This window comes from Sinocyclocheilus anshuiensis, unplaced genomic scaffold (assembly GCF_001515605.1).
Source record: "Sinocyclocheilus anshuiensis isolate Anshui unplaced genomic scaffold, SAMN03320099.WGS_v1.1 scaffold1114, whole genome shotgun sequence".
Lineage (NCBI taxonomy): Eukaryota > Metazoa > Chordata > Actinopteri > Cypriniformes > Cyprinidae > Sinocyclocheilus > Sinocyclocheilus anshuiensis.
The window spans coordinates 1,399,052-1,418,885 of record NW_015540838.1 but is presented as its reverse complement, the minus strand read 5'-3'; the positions used below and the strand labels follow the sequence as shown (position 1 = coordinate 1,418,885).

Sequence of the window (19,834 nt, the reverse complement as noted above, 5' to 3'; positions counted from 1 at the left end):
GGCGGTGGTAGAGGTTCGTGCAGGGACGCTTTTTATTTAATAATGTGTAATTATTCTGTGGCAAGCGGCAACCTCCCGGTCTCTCGCTTGAAGCCAATTCAGAAGTGGCTAAAACTGCAATTCATCAGTCCCATAGACTCCCCATGTTAAAATGCCCAACTTTACAGCAGAAAAAAATGTTTACTGCCTGGTACAAAACGTGCTTTTGGTCTATATAGGTAATTTTGCCCTTCATGACAACTGTGAGGGGGTGAATTTTTTTATAACTCATCCGTTTAAATTATATTAAGCCTTAAAGTTCTGCATAATTAAGGGCGTGGCCACTTGAGTGACAGGTGGACTGCCGCTCTGCTCCAGAGTGTGAAACTCGCTAGACTGTGAAACTTAGAAAAATGGCTTTAAAGATTTTTATTTGTCCAGAAAAAATTTATTATGGGTAGGACACTGGAAATCTGGCAATTAGATGTTTTAATGAAAATTATCTCAAACTTGATTTTTACCGCGAAAGGTAGGAAACGGGTTTAATTACGTACAGTAACTGATTTTATGTGATACGCTGTCATGGGATTCGACTCCACTTGCAGAAGTGGGCAGCCCTAGACTGAGAGCTGGCATCTGCATTATAAAAAGAAGAAAAAACTTTAAAGATGATTTACGATTAATTATTGTTGCCAAGTTGTCTAGTCGTTGCAGTGCTTTGTTATATGGAGCAGTTTGTTAGATCGCGATCTATCTCATTTGTTTGTCTAAAGAAGTGCCGACAGATGTATGAAAGTACACAAGTCACACCGTAATTTAAAAGCGCAGACTTTAATGTACAGTAAAACAAAGGCAGATGCCGTATAACTCCAGGCTGGCACAGTAATATATTGACAGAAACAGATGCAGAGCACCGTAACTTAATTTGAGCGATCTAAAACAAAGCCAAAGAGCGGTAACTGATGATACTGTGTTCTGCCTTGGTTTCTCCTGGGCTTTTCTCCTTCTAGAAACAACAGAAATAATAATAATAATAATTATAAAACAATTAGGTTTCCAAATGTAAGAATAAACTACGAATTCAAGTAAAATTTTCAGTCATCTTATAAAAAGTGAGCCATCCTACTTTTAAAATCACTTGCTATGACAACTAATAAAAAGTTTAATATCACGAAATTCTTGCAAAACTTTATTGAAAGAAAAATTGGACGTTTCATATCATAAAATAAATTATTACACGATTATGGTCTCCGGTCTGAAAAAACCTGCGTGTGATTTGGCGTTTCTTTATATTTACACAGTTTACTAATGCTGCTCAAATGTGCCATTAATGTACTGACACAAAAATATATAGTGCATTTAACTGATGTAAATGAAAAAAAAACAAAGTGTAAGGCTATTCATTTTCACAGAAGCAAAGCAGCAGATGTTATACATAAAAACGGTTACCAATGTTATTGAATAGAATATATTAAAAGCCGTTATTGCACGACGTAGGCCTATTCTTATATACACAGACAAAACAGTCGGAGATGCGTTTATGCAGAGTTTAGCTCCAACTTGCCTTAACACACCTGCTGGGAAGTTTCTAATATGCTTAGTAAGAGCTTGATTAGCTGGTTCAGGTGTCTAATTGGGGTTGGAGCGAAACTCTGCAGGTCACCGGCCCTCCATGACCGAGTTTGGGCACCCCTGGTTTAGGTATATGTAAGGTGGGAGGAGTTGGATCTGGATCATCCAACCTCGCCCCCTGGATCTTGTGTTCTGCAGTGAGGACCATCTCCCCTGATGTGGCGAGACCGTTTTTATAAATATGAACGTTGCCGTGGATTTTAGCGTAGATTAAATCTGTGCATACGCAACTGTTTTATCACTGTGTTTATTTGTCACAAACAATGTAAAAACAGTACAGATTTATTTATTTTCTAAAGAATAGCTTTGACCTCCACAGGACAAATAGATTTTTCCAACAAAGAGTAGAAGGCCTTAATGAAAGAGGTATAAATAAAATAAAAATAAGAATAATAATAAAAACTTACATTTAAATCTTAAATAGAAAAAATAACATATTTACATTTGGTATGTCTTTAGAAATATGCATATAATCACAATTTCCAACAGTTTGTAAGACTCACAAACTAAATTAAATTCAAAAACTCCAAAATGCTTAAAGCTGCAGTCCGTAACTCTTTTTTTGTTGTTGTTAAAAATGATCCAAAATCAATATTTGAGCAAGTACATAACCAGCCAGTGTTCAAAACTATCGCCTTTAGCCCGATTCACAACGATTATCTTATAATAATGTTTTCTAATTTGAGTGGTACCGTTAGGTTTTCGCGGGAAATTCGAGCATGCTGCTGCGTCACTACGTCACGTTTGTAAACATAAAGAAGTTGTCCCGGCTACTAGTCTATTGCATGTGAGGATCCTGCAGATGGCCGATCGTTTATAGCCTTTTCTCACAGCAGCCAGAATAATTAAATGCATCATTTTGATGGCGGATTGTAATCCATAAAGGATTATGTGTTTATGAAAAGCATGTGAATGAAATTAAATTATATTCCAGTTATAAATGTGCTTCTGATTACAGATAGCCTGGGATTGCAAAGATTTGTATTTTAAAGAAAATCAGTTAGAAGGGAGCATAATTTGCTTTTTGGGTTAAAATAATTTCTTAATATGAAATTAGAATATGACAATTAGATTAGACTGTGCAGAAATTGAAATCTACACGCATATACACACTACTCAGTCTCCAATGCTGATGTTGTTAACATTAATCATTTGAGAATAAAGTATAACAATAATAATAATTTGAACGGTTTGATGTGATATGAGCTAACCGATCTTTAGATTTAATCACCATTGGTAGCGAGATTTATGGTAATGCTTTTTTCCTCAGTTGGTCAGAACAAACGTGGCAGACTTGTTAGTTACTTGCTCAGATGGCAATATACGGTGAAAATTTTTATTTGGGTCATATTCCAAGACGTAGGCTAGAATCTGTGATTGCGAAGTACAGTAAATATCCACACCGCTGCGGTGACTGACTGCCACACATACTCTTCAGAACATTAGATTCATCCGCACTGGAGCCGTGTCGACTCACAACCCACGCAAGCTAGATAATTCCACACACAGCTGCAATTCCAGGTTTTCAAACAGACATGGCGACAAAGAGGCAAAACTTACGGACTGCAGCTTTAAGTATTTTTTCTTATATTCATATATACATAAATGCGTCAATGACTAATACACTTATACGTACCGAATGCATACAGCAGCCTGAAGTCATCAGCTCAAAATTAAAGGATATTACATGTGCAAAATATGTCATAAAGCCACTGAATAAACAAACTGTGAATATCCAGATACTCGGGCATGCCAGCCCTTGGTGAAAACATGCCAAGTGTGCATGTGTGGCTTTGATTAGTCTGCTACGTGTGCAAGTCCGGACGGGCATAAGCCCATTGTTCTCTTTTATGACCATCTCTGCTGTGTTGTCATAGCGCCCAGGCCTTGAGCTCCAAAGTAAGCCAGTGTCCGGTGTGGTGAAGTTCCAGGCAGGGGTTGAATCATCCTATTATCCGGGTCAAACTCCCATATGTTATCATAGTCCATTTCCTGGTCATCTGGATCCACTGGCTGAAGGTAAGAGTCATCTGTGAGAAGCAAAAGACAATGATTAATGTCTTCAAATACTTGAAATATTTAGTTGAATGGTTTTTCTACTAAATTTTGACCAACTTAAACTGTCTTCCGATACTGGGATTCAATTTGGAAAAATGTATAATTTAAGTCAAAATCCACTCACTAAGGTTAAGTTGTTAGTAAACTGAGCCATCTAAATACTTCATGCCGTAATTTAAGATCTAACATATCATTTGTTGTGTTCTTTTTCACAGAGAGGCTCTGAATGTCTTACAGGATCTCCCACTTGTGAGCTTTAAATCACCCTCTGTGGTAATTCTGTCCTTTCGCTGGTCTTTCCTTCATGTGCCACCTGCAGTGCTGTCATTTAAAATACCCTGGGCCTGAGCCATATTACACACACAAACATACACGCACATGCCCCTTCATCTGCACTCTTGTTTCCACTGCCATGTCCTGCCTGGGCAACCACACACCCCATCAAACCCTGTGTGTGTGTGTGTGTGTGTGTGCGCATTGGAGAAGGTCATTCTAAAACCATCCTATTAGCTGTGCTGTGAGAGTCTGGTCTATGCACATGTCTACATGGATTATTTCCTCCCTATGGTGTTGTGTTTAAACCTGACAAGTGAGTGTGTATATGTGTGGCCTAATTAGACGATTAAGCTATTCAATTAAACCATTTTATTTTCGACCAGTCTATAAAACGTACTCATGATCTAGGTCAACATTTCACACTCTAAACAAAACTTGTGGCCACAAAACTGGTCGTGCAACTTGCTGTACATATCTTGCGTATCTATTTCTCTTTCTACATCCGTGAAACATGCATATCGTCGTGCCATTGTGAACTGCCTCCTGACTTTAGCATGTCAAAAATTCTCACCTGGCGAGTAACCGTAAGATATCTGCTGCGCCTCCATGACAATGTGACCTGAGAAACCTCTCTGTAAAAGACAGGAGAACAGGAGTTCATTTATTTTATACTGTTTTGAAGCTACACAAATGTCGAGCAATATTTCTATCTAACTTTTTATCCTATTCATAAAATAAAAATGTCTTTACCTTTCAAAAGTTTGAGGCCAGTAAGATGTTTTTAAAGAAATTAATACTGCTCCGGGCGTGTGTTCACAGTGTGTGTGTGTGTTTCACTTTTCACTTTCACTTTTATTCAGCAAGGATGCATTAAATTGATCAAAAGAGACAGTAAAGACATTTATAATGTTACGAAAGTTTTCTATTTCAAATAATGCTGATCTTTTGAATTTTATATTCATCAAAGAATTCTGAAAAAGTATCATGGTTTTTTACAAAAGTTGTAAGTTGTTTTCAGTACTGATAATAATAAGAAATGTTTCTTGAGTACTAAATCATCATATTAGAATGATTTCTGAAGGATCATAGTCAAAATCCACTCACTAAGGTTAAGTTGTTAGTAAACTGAGCCATCTAAATACTTCATGCCGTAATTTAAGATCTAACATATCATTTGTTGTGTTCTTTTTCACAGAGAGGCTCTGAATGTCTTACAGGATCTCCCACTTGTGAGCTTTAAATCACCCTCTGTGGTAATTCTGTCCTTTCGCTGGTCTTTCCTTCATGTGCCACCTGCAGTGCTGTCATTTAAAATACCCTGGGCCTGAGCCATATTACACACACAAACATACACGCACATGCCCCTTCATCTGCACTCTTGTTTCCACTGCCATGTCCTGCCTGGGCAACCACACACCCCATCAAACCCTGTGTGTGTGTGTGTGTGTGTGTGCGCATTGGAGAAGGTCATTCTAAAACCATCCTATTAGCTGTGCTGTGAGAGTCTGGTCTATGCACATGTCTACATGGATTATTTCCTCCCTATGGTGTTGTGTTTAAACCTGACAAGTGAGTGTGTATATGTGTGGCCTAATTAGACGATTAAGCTATTCAATTAAACCATTTTATTTTCGACCAGTCTATAAAACGTACTCATGATCTAGGTCAACATTTCACACTCTAAACAAAACTTGTGGCCACAAAACTGGTCGTGCAACTTGCTGTACATATCTTGCGTATCTATTTCTCTTTCTACATCCGTGAAACATGCATATCGTCGTGCCATTGTGAACTGCCTCCTGACTTTAGCATGTCAAAAATTCTCACCTGGCGAGTAACCGTAAGATATCTGCTGCGCCTCCATGACAATGTGACCTGAGAAACCTCTCTGTAAAAGACAGGAGAACAGGAGTTCATTTATTTTATACTGTTTTGAAGCTACACAAATGTCGAGCAATATTTCTATCTAACTTTTTATCCTATTCATAAAATAAAAATGTCTTTACCTTTCAAAAGTTTGAGGCCAGTAAGATGTTTTTAAAGAAATTAATACTGCTCCGGGCGTGTGTTCACAGTGTGTGTGTGTGTTTCACTTTTCACTTTCACTTTTATTCAGCAAGGATGCATTAAATTGATCAAAAGAGACAGTAAAGACATTTATAATGTTACGAAAGTTTTCTATTTCAAATAATGCTGATCTTTTGAATTTTATATTCATCAAAGAATTCTGAAAAAGTATCATGGTTTTTTACAAAAGTTGTAAGTTGTTTTCAGTACTGATAATAATAAGAAATGTTTCTTGAGTACTAAATCATCATATTAGAATGATTTCTGAAGGATCATGTGACACTGAAGACTGGAGTAATGACTGCTGAAAATTCAGATTTGCCAACACAGGAATAAATTACTATTTGAAATATTAAAATAGAAAATTTTTATTTTAAATTGTAATATTTCACAGTTTTACTGTTTTTACTGTATATATGATCAAATAAATGCAGCCTAGGTGAGCATAAGATACTTCTTTCAAAAACATTTTTAAAAATCTTACCAACCACAAACAGAACAGTAGTGTGCATCTCATGCATACAGTGACTTAACAAAAATTCATTTAGATATTTTTGGGGGGGCATAAAGTCAAAAATGTCTGGGTGATACAACTATCCTGATATGATAATGAAGCAAAAAGCCTCATTAAAAGAAAAAAAGTATTGAAAGGAAATCTACTACCATCCCATTACCTGAGAGATGTGGTTGTGTTCTGGCTGTCGGTTTGGGCCGGGCAGTAACTTCAGTTTGGAAACGGCCTGGGCACGTAGATCATCAGACCAATGACTGCTGACCACCTCGGGCTCCAGGGCCTGGCCATGTCTGTTTTTCCGCCCAAAAGGGGGAGTGCACAGCCGGAAAGAGGGAGGAAGGAGAGGAGGATACGACTGCTCCATGGAGCCTCGAGAAGAGTGCTGTGTAGCAGAAAAATATGCACTTCATGAGATTTGCCCTGACTCATAAGGGTGATTTAAAAGATAGCATAGTGAACTAAACCTAACATACTCAGCTGATTAAAGGGTTTAAACCTAAACCTGCTATGTAATCCAGGTTTGAAAACCCAACAAGTTAAAACCTGCATTCTATGTAGAAATATTGTCTCAAATGTGCAGGTTAGGAGGGAAAACACTTTGCCTCGTTTGCTCAGCAGCCTTTTTCATTATGCATCTGGATGGATCAATTAGTAATGAATGCTATGGGGACTTTCCATGGCTTTAACTCATTAAATCAGCGCCCCTGCTTTCGAGGTGTTTGGTCACCGAAGGCAGCGGTGTCAAGTGAGAGAACGGATCTAATATCCTGACCCACTTACCGACGCATGTGCAGAGCTCTCCTCAAGAGGGTACATACTGGGGGTGCTGGGGTCATCATAAAGGGGCGAGAGAGGTTTGCGGTGACCGATCAAGTCTGAGTGGCGGTGAGGAACTAAGAGCTGGTGTTTGACATTTGTCTGTGGCGTGCTCCAGCTGTTTGACTGAATAAAGACAGATGGAAAATATATAAGTTATGCATGTTTTTATGCATTCCATTTCCCCCAAAAGCCAAATTTCTTCAAAGTCTTCAAAGTGAAAAAAACAGTATTAAGTAGGGCATCAGATTATAGTCATACTCTACTACCTTGACTAGCGGGGCCTTCTCGATGCGTTGAACAGGGCCGTTGCAGTACACCAAACTGTACGGCGTGTTGTAAACCGGTGACATGGGCCCCTCTGAAGCGAGATACGATGACTGTGGAGGGGAGGAGTAGTGGAGTGAAACAGGGCGGTGGTCAGGGGCCGGTCGGACACGAGAGGAGAAGCTGCTGCTCCTGCTGCCCAAGTGAGCCGAGTACTGCATGTCTGAGGAGTTAGGCCTGCTGGAAATGAACTGTACCAACACACACAACACAAAACTGATTTACTGGACTGTATTCACATTCTTCTACCAGATTACAACAAACTTTGTATTCTGTTTGACAATTTTCCACTTTCCAATCAAATTCAATGGATAAAATCTAGTGGAAAAACGCCTAGTCCTACATTTTTTCCTGTTTCAATCAGAAATATTTTGCTTTACGGACATAAAATGTGCTGTGAATGGCAGTTCATGTTGACTTAGAGAGGTGATAAAATGTCATAGCATCTTGTCATATTGTGGTTGAACATCATCACATGCTTCTATTAAGTAATTTGGGTCGTGTATGTTTAAATCTCAGATGTGAACATTTTAAAAGTTGAAAATTGGAATAACTGGAATAAAGAATGTAATATGGATACTTTTGGAGGATACTAGGTAAATAGTGTTTAGTACTAATTCACAAGAGTCTTGTAGGTTGTAACACAACTGAAATTGATTGCACACACGTTAATTATTAACAGCCCAACTGAAATTCTACTGATCTTGATCACAACCACATGTGCTACTCCTCCAAAATAAACATGCAAGTCATTCTTATGAATAATGCCCCATATTTTAAATCTGTGGATAACCACTGCCTAACCCAATTTCACACTAGACACGAAATCAAACTAAAACTGTAAGAACAATTCACATAGGAAAACTAGTTCCCTATAACACATTGCAGATGGGCAAATATCATGTTCACAGCTTAACGTTAATGGGTTTGGGCTGTTGGGATAGACACTTACACAGAGAGGCTCAGCATATCCAGGGGAAACAGGGTTGTCATCAGCACTGGGCAGCTGGAGCTCATGGGATCTGCGTTTGTCCTGGGACTGCCTTAGTGGTTCGGTAGCTCCATGGCTGCTGCCGCTCCACCTGTCAAACTCCAGAGCCTGAGAATAACAGAAGAGAAAGTGAATATCTCAGCACAGCATTTACGTGTTATATCTACACTGAACAAAATTATAAACGCAACACTTGTTTTTGCATTCTTAGATCTTTGAGTTCAGCTCATGAAAAATGGGGGCAAAAACAAAAGTGTTGCGTTTATAATTTTGTTCAGTGTAAGATATTCAACACCATGTCCAAGATGGAAGTGATCGCTCACCTGTTTCTGTGTTGGAGTGTAAATGATGTCATAGACAGGGGGAGGAGGGCTGAGGATGGGGACGTCAGCGCTTTTGAAATACAGGATCCAGTCATTGAATTCGCTTTTGTCCAGACAGGACACAATGATGGGGTTTATCAACTTCCCTAACAACAAAACCCACAAGAGTTAGATAGATTCATGAATCTGTGCAGAAACAGGGCACAGCATGATAGGAAAACAGTAAGGGTTTACACTCATCTTTATGGCACTTATCAGATCTTTGCCAAGAACGATAACATCCGGCAACTGAAGTTTGACTTGTTAACTCACCCTCAATCATAAATGTGTTGGGCTTGATGTCCTGGCAGGGAGTTGTAACTGTGATCATGTTGAGAGGAAGTTTGCCCTGCAATTGCAAATGCATTCAAGATTATTTGCCTCACTGGATTACGTAATGTTGCTGCTGTATTCATTTGTGCAAATGAAATTATTTTGAGATACCTTGTAAAAGAAGCCATCACTCTCTTCTGACAGAATTATGAGATAGTTGGGATACAACACCAGCAGACGGTCATACTGCTCCTGTGAGCCAAACAGAGGAATTGAATCACGTTCATTATTGCTTACACTACAGTAAAAAAGGCAAGAAGCAAATATTGAGTAACTTGTTTTGGACACTTTATTGCAGTTACTTCATCTATTTTTGCTCCACCAACAAACTATTTCCAAATAAGCAGCAGAGCTAGTGCGTCTGTATAGTTGTGTACCTAAAGGAATCAGTGTTTTTGAACAAATCGATCGAAAGACTGTTTAAATGACTCACTCTTGCATCCCTAAGTGAATCAGTGTGTTTGAACAAATAGTTTGAGTGAATGATTCAATGACTCACGGCTAGTGATGGGAGAAATTAAAGGGTTAGTTCACCCAAAAATTCTGTCATTAATTACTCACCCTCATGTCGTTTCAAACCCGTAAGACCTTCGTTCATCTTCGGAACACAAATTAAGATATTTTTGATGGAATCTGTCAGAGCTGTCTGACCCTGCATAGACAGCAATACAACTGAAATGTTCCCAAGTCCAGAAACGTAGCAAGGAGATCTGTAAAATAATCCATGTGACATCAGGGGTTCAACCGTAATTTTACGAAGCTCTGAGAATACTTTTTGTGCGCAAAAGAAAAAAAATAACAACTTTTTTCAACAATTCGTCTCCTCTGCGTCACCCTGTAGCGTCATTTTGGAGAATATCCGCTAGACGTAAACAGCGTATGCTGTTCTGTGTCAGTTGCGGCACACGGATACGCTGTTTTCGTTCAGATCAAATCAAAACAAAGTAGGAAACAGATCCGGCATGAAGCAGCTGACACAGAACAGCATACGCTGTTTACGTCCAACAGATACTCTCCAAAATGTTGCTACAGGGTGATGCGGAGGAGACGAATTGTTGAATGAAGTCGTATTTTACTGATCTCCTTGCTACATCTCTGGACTTGGGAACATTTCAGTTGTATTGCTGTCTATGCAGGGTCAGACAGCTCTCAGATTCCATCAAAAATACCTTAATTTGTGTTCCGAAGATGAACGAAGGTCTTACGGGTTTGAAACGACATGAGGGTGAGGGTGATTCAAAAATCTGAATCAACTGAACCAATTGCTTCGCAAAATGATTCATTTTTTTTAAGCGCCTGAAAACCGCAAGCTGACATTACCTGCTGGTCAAAATAGTGTAAATGCAACAAGAGCTCAACCCAAACCTGCAAAGACACCTTTTACAAACCAATAAGAACCAATAAGAACTGTGAACCATCGGAATTTGAACAGTTTCGAAACAGTAGCCTTGTTTGCTGAAATCACCTGACTTGGCGAGTTTGGTTCGAACCACGGATTCGAAACAAAAGATTCGCAAAAGCATTGAAGCTTCATGAAGTACTGTTTCGAAAGTGCTCATCACTACTAACGCCCAAATATAGACAAGCGGAGTGAAACAAACAGTTGAAAATCCAAAATCATGTTGGAATGGAATTCAAGGACCGGAACAAACTGTTGTATAATAATATCTAAGAAGCTGACCATCACTTTGCACTACAATGTGTAAAGCACAGATTTCCCTGAGGTCTTGCTCTGACCACGAGTGTGTGTGTTTTAACTCGGCTCAGGGTGTGTTCAAAGACAGCTGTTGTGTGAGTCAAATCAAATGCGTGAGGCAAGCAACTGGTTTACACACCCTTTTCACAAGCAGATCCTCTCCACTCTCACAGTACACTTAAGAAGGACTATCAGTTGCTCACCCTCCCTCACTCTCTGGGAAAAGGTTTAGATATTTGGCCACACGTACACTGGCTATTTGGTTACACTACAGTCCCCATAGTATGAACTGACGTGGTTTGTGTTTATGCTGTCTGTTCAATTAAACCTGCTGAATCCAGGCAGACTTTGACTAATGAGGGTAGTGTGAAAGTGGCCATGCCAAAACAGACCCTGAGAGTAAACCGAGCTTGCTTTGCACCTCTTAAGAAAGCATGGAAGTGAATTTAGACCCTCCTCATGCTAAGACCAAACAATTCATTCAAAGGCTTTTCAGAGTGAACGTCTTTCTCAATTGTGTAATGCCACTGTGTTCAAATGAACTTAACGGTAATTCGATTTCCTTATAATATTTTGAGTAATAAATAAAATAACTTCATATTAAAATATTCATTAGGATAGGGGGCAGTTGTGGCCTAATGGTTAGCGAGTCGGACTTTTAACCCAAAGGTTGTGGGTTCGAGTCTCGGTACCGACAGGGATTGTAGGTGGGGGGAGTGGTTGTTCAACGCTCTCTTCCACCCTCAATACAACGACTGAGGTGAGAACCTTCAGCAAGGCACCAAAACTCCAACTGCTCCCCAGGTGCCACAGCAAAAATGGCTGCCCACTGCTCCGGATGTGTGTGTGTTCACTACTCACTGCTGTGTTTGTGCACTCGGATGGGTTAAATGCAGAGCACAAATTCTGAGTATGGGACAGAACTTTCATATAATGCTGTTGTTTTATGCCATTGCATTTATGCAAAAAAAATGTTCAGGTTGTATAAATAATCTAACCAAAATAAAGGGCGAGATAAGGACAACATCTTGGAGAGCTTTTACCTGACAAGGCATGTGTTGCAGCTTGACTTTCGTGACGTAAGTAATGGGCCCTAGACTCTCTCGTTGCAAGCCCTCCCACTCATAAATGGGCTCTTTACTGATGGAGTTCCTCAGCTCCTCCTTTTCCACTTTGGTCTCTTCTGAGTACTGTACCTTTGGAGGCAATATTGGGTTTAAATCCATGTTCAAAAGTTAAAACTGGCATGATGTGTCTTGTTATGTCATGTGAAAGATAAGGGAGTGTCATTAGCATTGGGAATTTTAGAGAAATCCATTGCTTCTTGATTGCACATCTCTGCTAATTATGGGATGCGGATGCTTTGCTCAGTGAGCTCACTTGCTGCAATAGCATGATGTGTCAGAACAGGAAAGAAAACATGTCTTTTTCAAGTCCAGCTAAGGTGACCACAAAAGAAACCACTCCCTTATGAAATCCCAAAGGACAATGACCAACATTAGTCACTCTGACCTGAATTAACATGTTCATTGTCATACACTTTGATTTGGCAGCTAGCAAGTACAGGTACTTCTGATAAAAGGTAGATTTTGCAATACCTTAATTCTTGTGTATGTCTCTGGTGTGATTGCAGTGCCGCCATTGGCCTCGATTTGTTCTTTCAAAAGGCCAAACCAGTTGTTCATCTCCTCCTCTGTCGAGCAGTACACGATGATAGGATTCAAGCTGACCCCTACAAAGGTCAAAGACAAGGGGTCAGAGGTTAGGTCAGATGACTACGACCAGTGACCATCTGGATCTCTTTAAGAGCCTGCAACAGGTTGCTGAATATTTTAGTGAATATCTTGTTTTTAAGTATAGATGCATTTGTCTAGATACCGTAGCTCTGTTTCATGTCAAAATGGCAGTGTTGACACTTCAGACCCTGAGAGCAAATAACCTGTTTCAAGAGCCCTTAACATTACAACATGCCATGCATTTGCAATAAACCTGTTGTCCCTTCTTGAAAACAGCTATTCTGAAAGAATGCATCAAACCTGGAATCTCCCTTTTATCAGACTCGCATTCCAGCCATTATCAGCGTAGATATCAGCCACTCTGACCTGCCCTGTACGGTCATTTCCAGTTAGATGTGATGCGTTTTTAGCAAAGGCACGTGTTCATGTGCAAGACTTGGTCCTTTTTTCCCAGGTTACATATTTAGTCAGGACTGGAAATGCTGCTGTGTGCCTCATAGATTCCCAAATCTCACTCCCAGCAATCTAAGACATCATCTTTCCAATCTAAAATACAGTAGTGAGTCCTATCTGATATAATGTTGTGGCAAATAAGAAGATTTATTCACTAATTTGGAAAGTGGGATTTAACATCACATAACGGTTAAGCTTTCATTCTTTTTCATTCAATCAAGGTCACATTGACTCATCTTCCGAGAACGTTAAGCATAGTTTGAAACTTTTTGTTGATTGCTCAGCGTGACAAAGCAATAAAGTCAATATTTTCTTATATGGTAAATTGTCATAAAAAATGTATAAGCAAACTTGTGTGTTCGGGTCCAGTGCTCTGGAATGTGGAGTACTTTAACTGTGACGGAGAGGTGAAGAGGGAAAGGGCCCTCGTAGCTCCAGCTGAGCGAGTTCAGGCGCACCTGTCGTATAACAAGGGGGGTCTTGGGGACAATTTATCTCTCTTCTGACTAGTGGCAAGTGGAGGAGGGTTTAGTTAGACTTAGTGCTTTTGAACCTCTGGAATGTCCAGAGGAAACATGGAAAGTGTTTTTTTTTATGCTTACATAGTGTGCCTTTACAATGTATGCCTCATCCGTCTTTTGTTTTCTGGTTAGTTTAGAGTCACAAATTCCACCCTTAAATATCACTGAGAACAACAGGGTTTAGAATAAAAAAAAAATGTAAATAAAAAAATAAATAAAAATAGACCTCCAAGATGTAAGAAATAAAATATTACAGAAATACAAAACTTTGTATTGGGCAATTATATGTATGTAACTATATCTCCCTGTTGCTTTATCTTGTGTTTCTTGCATACCCTTTCCTGTTTGTTCAACCCTGAATTATCAAGCACACTCACCATTTATCTGGAATGCAAATTCCTGCAGATCACCAAAGCTGTTCCTGTTCTGCACCTTGCAAATTGTGAGCTCTTTGAGAGGAAGTGTTCCCTGTAAAAATTTAAAAAATCCACATTGAAAATATGGAATTCAAATTATTTATACATTTATTTATTTTTAAAACAGTAAAAACGTTTTTTTGTTATTAAAAAAATTTTTTTTTTTTTTTTTTTTTTTTTAAATTGAAAATACATTTTTTATTTTATATATTATATTTTATAATATACAATTTAACTTTAATATACAATAATAATATACAATAATATATAATTTACAAAATAACTTTAATTTAAACCTGGGAATGATTGGAAAGTTTTAAGATTTTTTTTTCTAACAAATAAATGTTTCATTGTAATGAAAAGTATGACATTTCAGATGTCTGTCACTTTGACACATTCAGTATTGCACAACACTCTTTCACTGATAATGAACATTTATTACCATCGCCTCCCAGTGACTCAGGTTAGTGAATAGCCATAATAAAACCTGATTAATACAAGTCACAATAGAAAGAGACTAATTTTATGATTTAATACAACTTAGTGTGGCATTTTTGGCAAGGAGAGGTGACACATTTTACATCATAAAGCATAGAAAGACAGTAATATCCGTCTCCGTTACCACATGACTCAAACGACAGTTCCTGCCTAAGGCAGTGACACAAGCATGGACATATATGGGGCTCCTTTACATTTCGGCCTGTGGTATGCACTGTTTATTGTGTGTAACAAAAGGAATACAGTAGGTGCATCTTTTACCTGGTATGTGAGTCCAGTTGTGTTGTTGGAGACAAAATGAAGATGTGTTTGGAACAGGTCCAAATAGCAGTCATGCACATCCTGAAAGAACAGACACATTCCATCAGCTCAGCATCGACACAATCAGAAGGATCATTCTGGGTAATGCTCCTTTATAGGCTTGAATTTAACAACACTGATGGATTAAAAGATTTCACTCTCCCATAGTCTGAATACAAGATTTTCAAAGGTCATGTTGAAGGCAAACTCCAAACAAGATGCAACATTTCACTCAGACAAAAAAATTTATAAAATAGACAGGGCATTAATATGTGGTAAATGTAGCGATCTTGTTCACAGTCCCTGGAATGAATGGTTAAATACTCCTGTGTAAATCAAGTTTCTTTGTGAATACTTTCTGAGAAGTGTTTGTTTTCTCTAAAGACTAGTTTAGCAGTTGACATTGATTTATCACTGACAGCTCATTTCCTTTCATCTGATCTAGGCCTTTACTTTGCCACATGTTACAGAATATGCCATTATCACAAATACTGTTAGGTAACATTTCCTTTCAATTGTAATATCACCACTGTACATTATGTTCCCACTTTGACCTCACCCTGTGTTGGGTTATTTTGCTTTTCTTCACCTTCACACTCATTTTTTTCCCAGTATGACCACATGTTATCAAACCAAAGAGATTCCCACGCTTCAGAGCCAATGTGTAATATATAAGTGGTTTGATCAGTGCGCTCTGCCCCAACTCAGCCATTTCACAACACCTTACATCTCTGCGTGTTCCGACACGGCTTAAACTCCCCAAACCGAGTTGCATCAATTATTCAGCAAATGCATGTGCGTCATTCTCACAGCGCTTCATACAACCACCATGTGACATCTTGTATCTTCCATCTGTTTGTTATGCATTACCTCATAGAGAGTGAGTAAGTGACTGTCATGGCTGCTCAGACCACTTTAATCATCATATGAAAGTCTGTTTTGAAAGGTTTATTGAATGAATATTCTTGACGACTGCGTGTTTGTTTGTAGTTTGATTGGGTATGTGTTTTAGATGCGAGTTGGTGTGTCTTACCTGGCAGTGCAGGAAGCGGAAACGGACTTTGGAGCTGTGGATCATTCTGCCATAGTTCTTTACATTGATGCTGCTCTTTTTCCATCCACTAGCTGGGTCGTAGGGGAACGGAGGGTCCCATTTGATGTTCTCGATCGTCTGGAGATCTTTGGGTGACATTTCCTATGTCAACACAGTGTTAAAAATTAGTTCCTTTTCTCAGTTACATCTGATATGCAAAGTTGTACGCATTAAATATGAAATCCCAGCTAATAGGCAGTGTTTTCAGAACTTTTGTCTAAAGTTCTTTAAAGGTTTTCTCAAAGTTACAAACAAAACATGTTCTTAGAATTTTTTTAAGTTAGCTTGAAAAACATTTGCAACATGTTAGCATCAAAATAATATTTATACACGTTTACGTTCTGAAACCAGTGTCGTAAGTTATGACAACACTATTTCCAAATATTCTGTGAACATTCAAAAGCTTCAAATTTTGAATAATTCCATAATGTTTCTAAAACATTTTAAACAAACTGACATTTTAAATGAACTTTCAAAATTAACGTTTTTAAAACGTTCTTAGAACATAAACTTGTTTTCTGGTAACATTTTACAAGATGTTAGTATAACCCAAGAAAAACTCTCTTAAAACATACAAAAATAGGTGTTTTGGACATTCACAGAACTTTTCATGATTTAATGAGAAGGTTAGAAAAATCATTAGCTGGGAGGTTCTTCACCTTTCTTGGGGTGACAGTGCAGAGAATGTTGATGATACTATTGGACTTCTCCTGGCCCTCCTGCGGGTACTTTTTCCGGAATAAACGGCTGCTGCTCACAAAACAGTAGACCTTAGTTAGTCAAGTATAGGGTTGTGGGATAAGAAAAAATGGATGTGACCCCACACAGAGGTTATCTTGACTCAAGGTGATCAGTTAATCAGTCAGAGTCAATCTGTCTGTAAAGATTCTGGTGCTCAGTGTCCCACACAAAAGATTACATCACCATTACACGTCCATTCTTCCTTAGCTTGCACAAGTCAACATATCAGATTTACATCTCTGTCTGCACCATTTAAAGAGAAAAAAACAATAAAGCTTATGTTACAAACCACAATGCACCGCTCATGAAATGCCTTTTGTTACCCATGACCCCCATTTATAGTCATTAGTGTCAGATCTGTATAATGAAGTCCTTCCTGCCCAACGATAAGCTAAGCAAGTCAATGTCAGCAAGGAAGTCATCCTCAGCGAGAGACACGTCCTCAGTGACTCCCATGTTTTTCTTCTCTCTCTTTGTCAATCTGTCTCTGCTTTGAATGCAATTAGCATAACAACACTGGGCTCATTCATGCAGACAATAATGGGAAGTATCGGTGATTTACTAGGACTCAGTGATGAACGCGTTTGGCATCCGGAGAATTCATCCGGGAGAAGAATGCAGGTTGTAGGCAGTATATTACACAGAACATGCTCGTAAAAGTGATGAAAGTTTGACAGCGACAACTTTGTAACTTTATGTAAGAGGCATCAACTATTTCCAGCAGATCACCTTTTGTTTTCATTAAAAATGCAACCATTGGGTGGACTTATTTTAAATCTGATAGGGGTCCTGGGTTTTAAAGGGGCCGGGTCCCGCTACACTGAACTTTGATCTGATATGTTCGCAGTAAAAATACAAAGACTTTTTTTATGGGCTCGGACTCTGAACCCTAACTGAACCCAGTAACTTACATTCAGAGCACATGCAAACCAGACACAACAGACAAACTGTCTGATTTAAAATAGGCCAACTGTCTATTTTACTGACAGGTAGTCGGAAGAGTTGTCCAAATTGGACAGCAGTAAATTACGCGGATCGCTGTCACTAGCAGTGCAAGCACAATAGTATTACATTCTGTGCAGGATAAACCCAATTCTCTCAAAAAAACACAAAACCTGAGAACCTTCCCTGAAGGCTGCACTGGAAACAGAAATAGAGCTAACTTCATTACACTTGTGAATTCTATCAGCAGATGAATGTATCAGTCAGTGTGAAGTGAGATCCTGACGCTGAGCTAATGAGATTTACAGGCAGCATCATTACACCGCTAAATTCAAATCACTAGCCCATGTTCATCATGTCAGTGTGCTATAAAATATAATTTTTCAATGAGAATTTTTTGTCTTGTTTTCCATTAGAACATCATCATATATTACTAAACCTTTTAAGAAGCAAAATGGCAAAAGCTAAAAGTATTTTCACAGAACATGATTGATCTTTTTTTTTTTTTACCCTATTGGCAATTTTTCCTTCTTTTAAATATCAAAATATACAATTAAAATTATATTGAATTAAATAATAATTATTATTTTCATATTTAAAAAATATAAATTAGGCAACCAAAAAAAAAACCTCTTTCACAGTGGGGTGAGGAAAATATAATGAATTCAAAATATATTTTCTGAAAACAAATCTTATAAATGAATATATTATACACTGTAAAAAAAATATATGTTTTTTGTTGTAAATTAAACATATTATTAGAGTTTGTTTTACAATAAATAGTATTTCAGTTTTTTCTGCATTAAAATTGCATGTTTAATTAAATGTGTGCATTTGTGTGTAATTGTGAAATTTATAAGAAATTTCTGTGTAAAAATAGTTTCTACATCAAATTGTTTTCAGTGTACACAAGTTTGCTTCTCAAGTGAATTTATCTCATTTTAATGATGATTACACATTTCTACTGGAAAACAAGACAAAACTACCGATGTTTGAGTTATAATATTGTTATTTAATTTCCAAACTTCTGGCATTTCAGTCCAATATCAAACTCATACATTAAACGTCGGAACATTTCATGACATCCCTCTAGTTTGCATGACATGTCTTCATACTTTTCAAACTTGATCGTTTTAAGGTAGTATCTCATGGTTCTTACCTGTTCCTGCGTATGAAGCTCTTGCTGGAGAACCTGAAGTTGTGTTGGGGGACGCATGACATACTACTCCCCATGTTGATCCTGGGATAGTGTGTGTATCTCCTCGATGAGAGAGTGCTGGTGTATCTGCCTGCAAGATCAATATAGTTTAGTGATCCCTGTTGTAATCCAACCTCCCTGGAGTGAGTGAGTGAGTGAGTGAGTGTGTGTGTGTCTGTTCACCAGAGAGACAAGACTGATACTGAAGCAGCAGACAGGCGAGAGGGGAGTGTATGAGAGAGGGAGTGTGTCAGTGGGTGGAGATAAAGTGAGGTGTGTGTGGGCAAGGGGGAGGGAGGGAGACGAAGACAGGGGACTGGAGCAATGAAGTTCACACCTTCTGTGTGAGATCCCCTCACTAAATAAAGCCTAAATGACAAAGGGGAACGTGTAGTTTTTCACACCTTATAGTGAACAAATGGCACTGATTTGAATGTTTGAATACTCAAAAGAGTATTAAAGTCTGAATGGTGCCTGCTGGTGTCACTTAAGAGGTCACACCAAACATGTCTGGACATGGACATGCTCTGAATACTTCAGGCTCATTATATTATTCACACACCAAAATAATTAAAATACTGTGTAATGAAAAAGTTCTAGAAAACTTAAAAAAAAATCACAAAATGTCCATAATTTTCTTGTATTTTATTTTTTGTGTTTATTATTGATAATTTTTTAAAATGTACTATTCCTGGTAGTATTTAGTTTTTTATATTATTAATAATAATAATAATAATAATAATAGAGGTAAAAAAACTGACAATATCTTTTAATATCTTACACAATTTTGCTTCTCAATCTTGTTTAAAAGAAGTTTAGACAGAAATATGGTATGCTCATCATTGTATATTTGTGTGTGTGTGTGTGTGTGTGTGTGTGTGTGTG

General features: G+C 38.2%; 1 protein-coding gene across 2 annotated transcripts; it reads right to left on the bottom strand.

Annotated features, from left to right (window-relative positions):
- Positions 1-3,153: 3,153 nt before the first annotated feature.
- On the bottom strand, positions 3,154-19,166 carry LOC107687418 (pleckstrin homology domain-containing family N member 1-like). Of its 2 annotated transcripts, none has more exons than XM_016484753.1 (16): positions 18,911-19,166; positions 16,728-16,839; positions 16,009-16,170; positions 14,937-15,017; positions 14,139-14,229; positions 12,650-12,783; positions 12,095-12,247; positions 9,467-9,547; positions 9,296-9,371; positions 8,984-9,129; positions 8,622-8,768; positions 7,612-7,860; positions 7,307-7,468; positions 6,687-6,908; positions 5,773-5,833; positions 3,154-3,641 (listed from the first exon to the last, which is right to left on the bottom strand). In XM_016484753.1, the coding sequence occupies exons 1-16, from the start codon at positions 18,982-18,984 to the stop codon at positions 3,460-3,462; spliced, it is 2,133 nt and encodes a 710-aa protein (XP_016340239.1). In that variant the 5' UTR covers positions 18,985-19,166; the 3' UTR covers positions 3,154-3,459. The 2 variants fall into 2 exon arrangements, with proteins under 2 accessions (XP_016340239.1, XP_016340240.1); XM_016484754.1 differs by having other exon boundaries at positions 16,728-16,818.
- Between the last annotated feature and the right edge of the window lie 668 nt (positions 19,167-19,834).

Excerpts from the sequence above, each read along its gene's own strand:
- LOC107687418 (XM_016484753.1), bottom strand. The coding sequence starts at position 18,984 with ATGGGGAGTAGTATGTCATGCGTCCCCCAACACAACTTCAGGTTCTCC. Across the intron at positions 15,018-16,008 it reads TCCGCTTCCTGCACTGCCAG|GATGTGCATGACTGCTATTT; the intron begins GTAAGACACACC and ends CTGTTCTTTCAG. Across the intron at positions 3,642-5,772 it reads ATCTTACGGTTACTCGCCAG|ATGACTCTTACCTTCAGCCA; the intron begins GTGAGAATTTTT and ends TGCTTCTCACAG.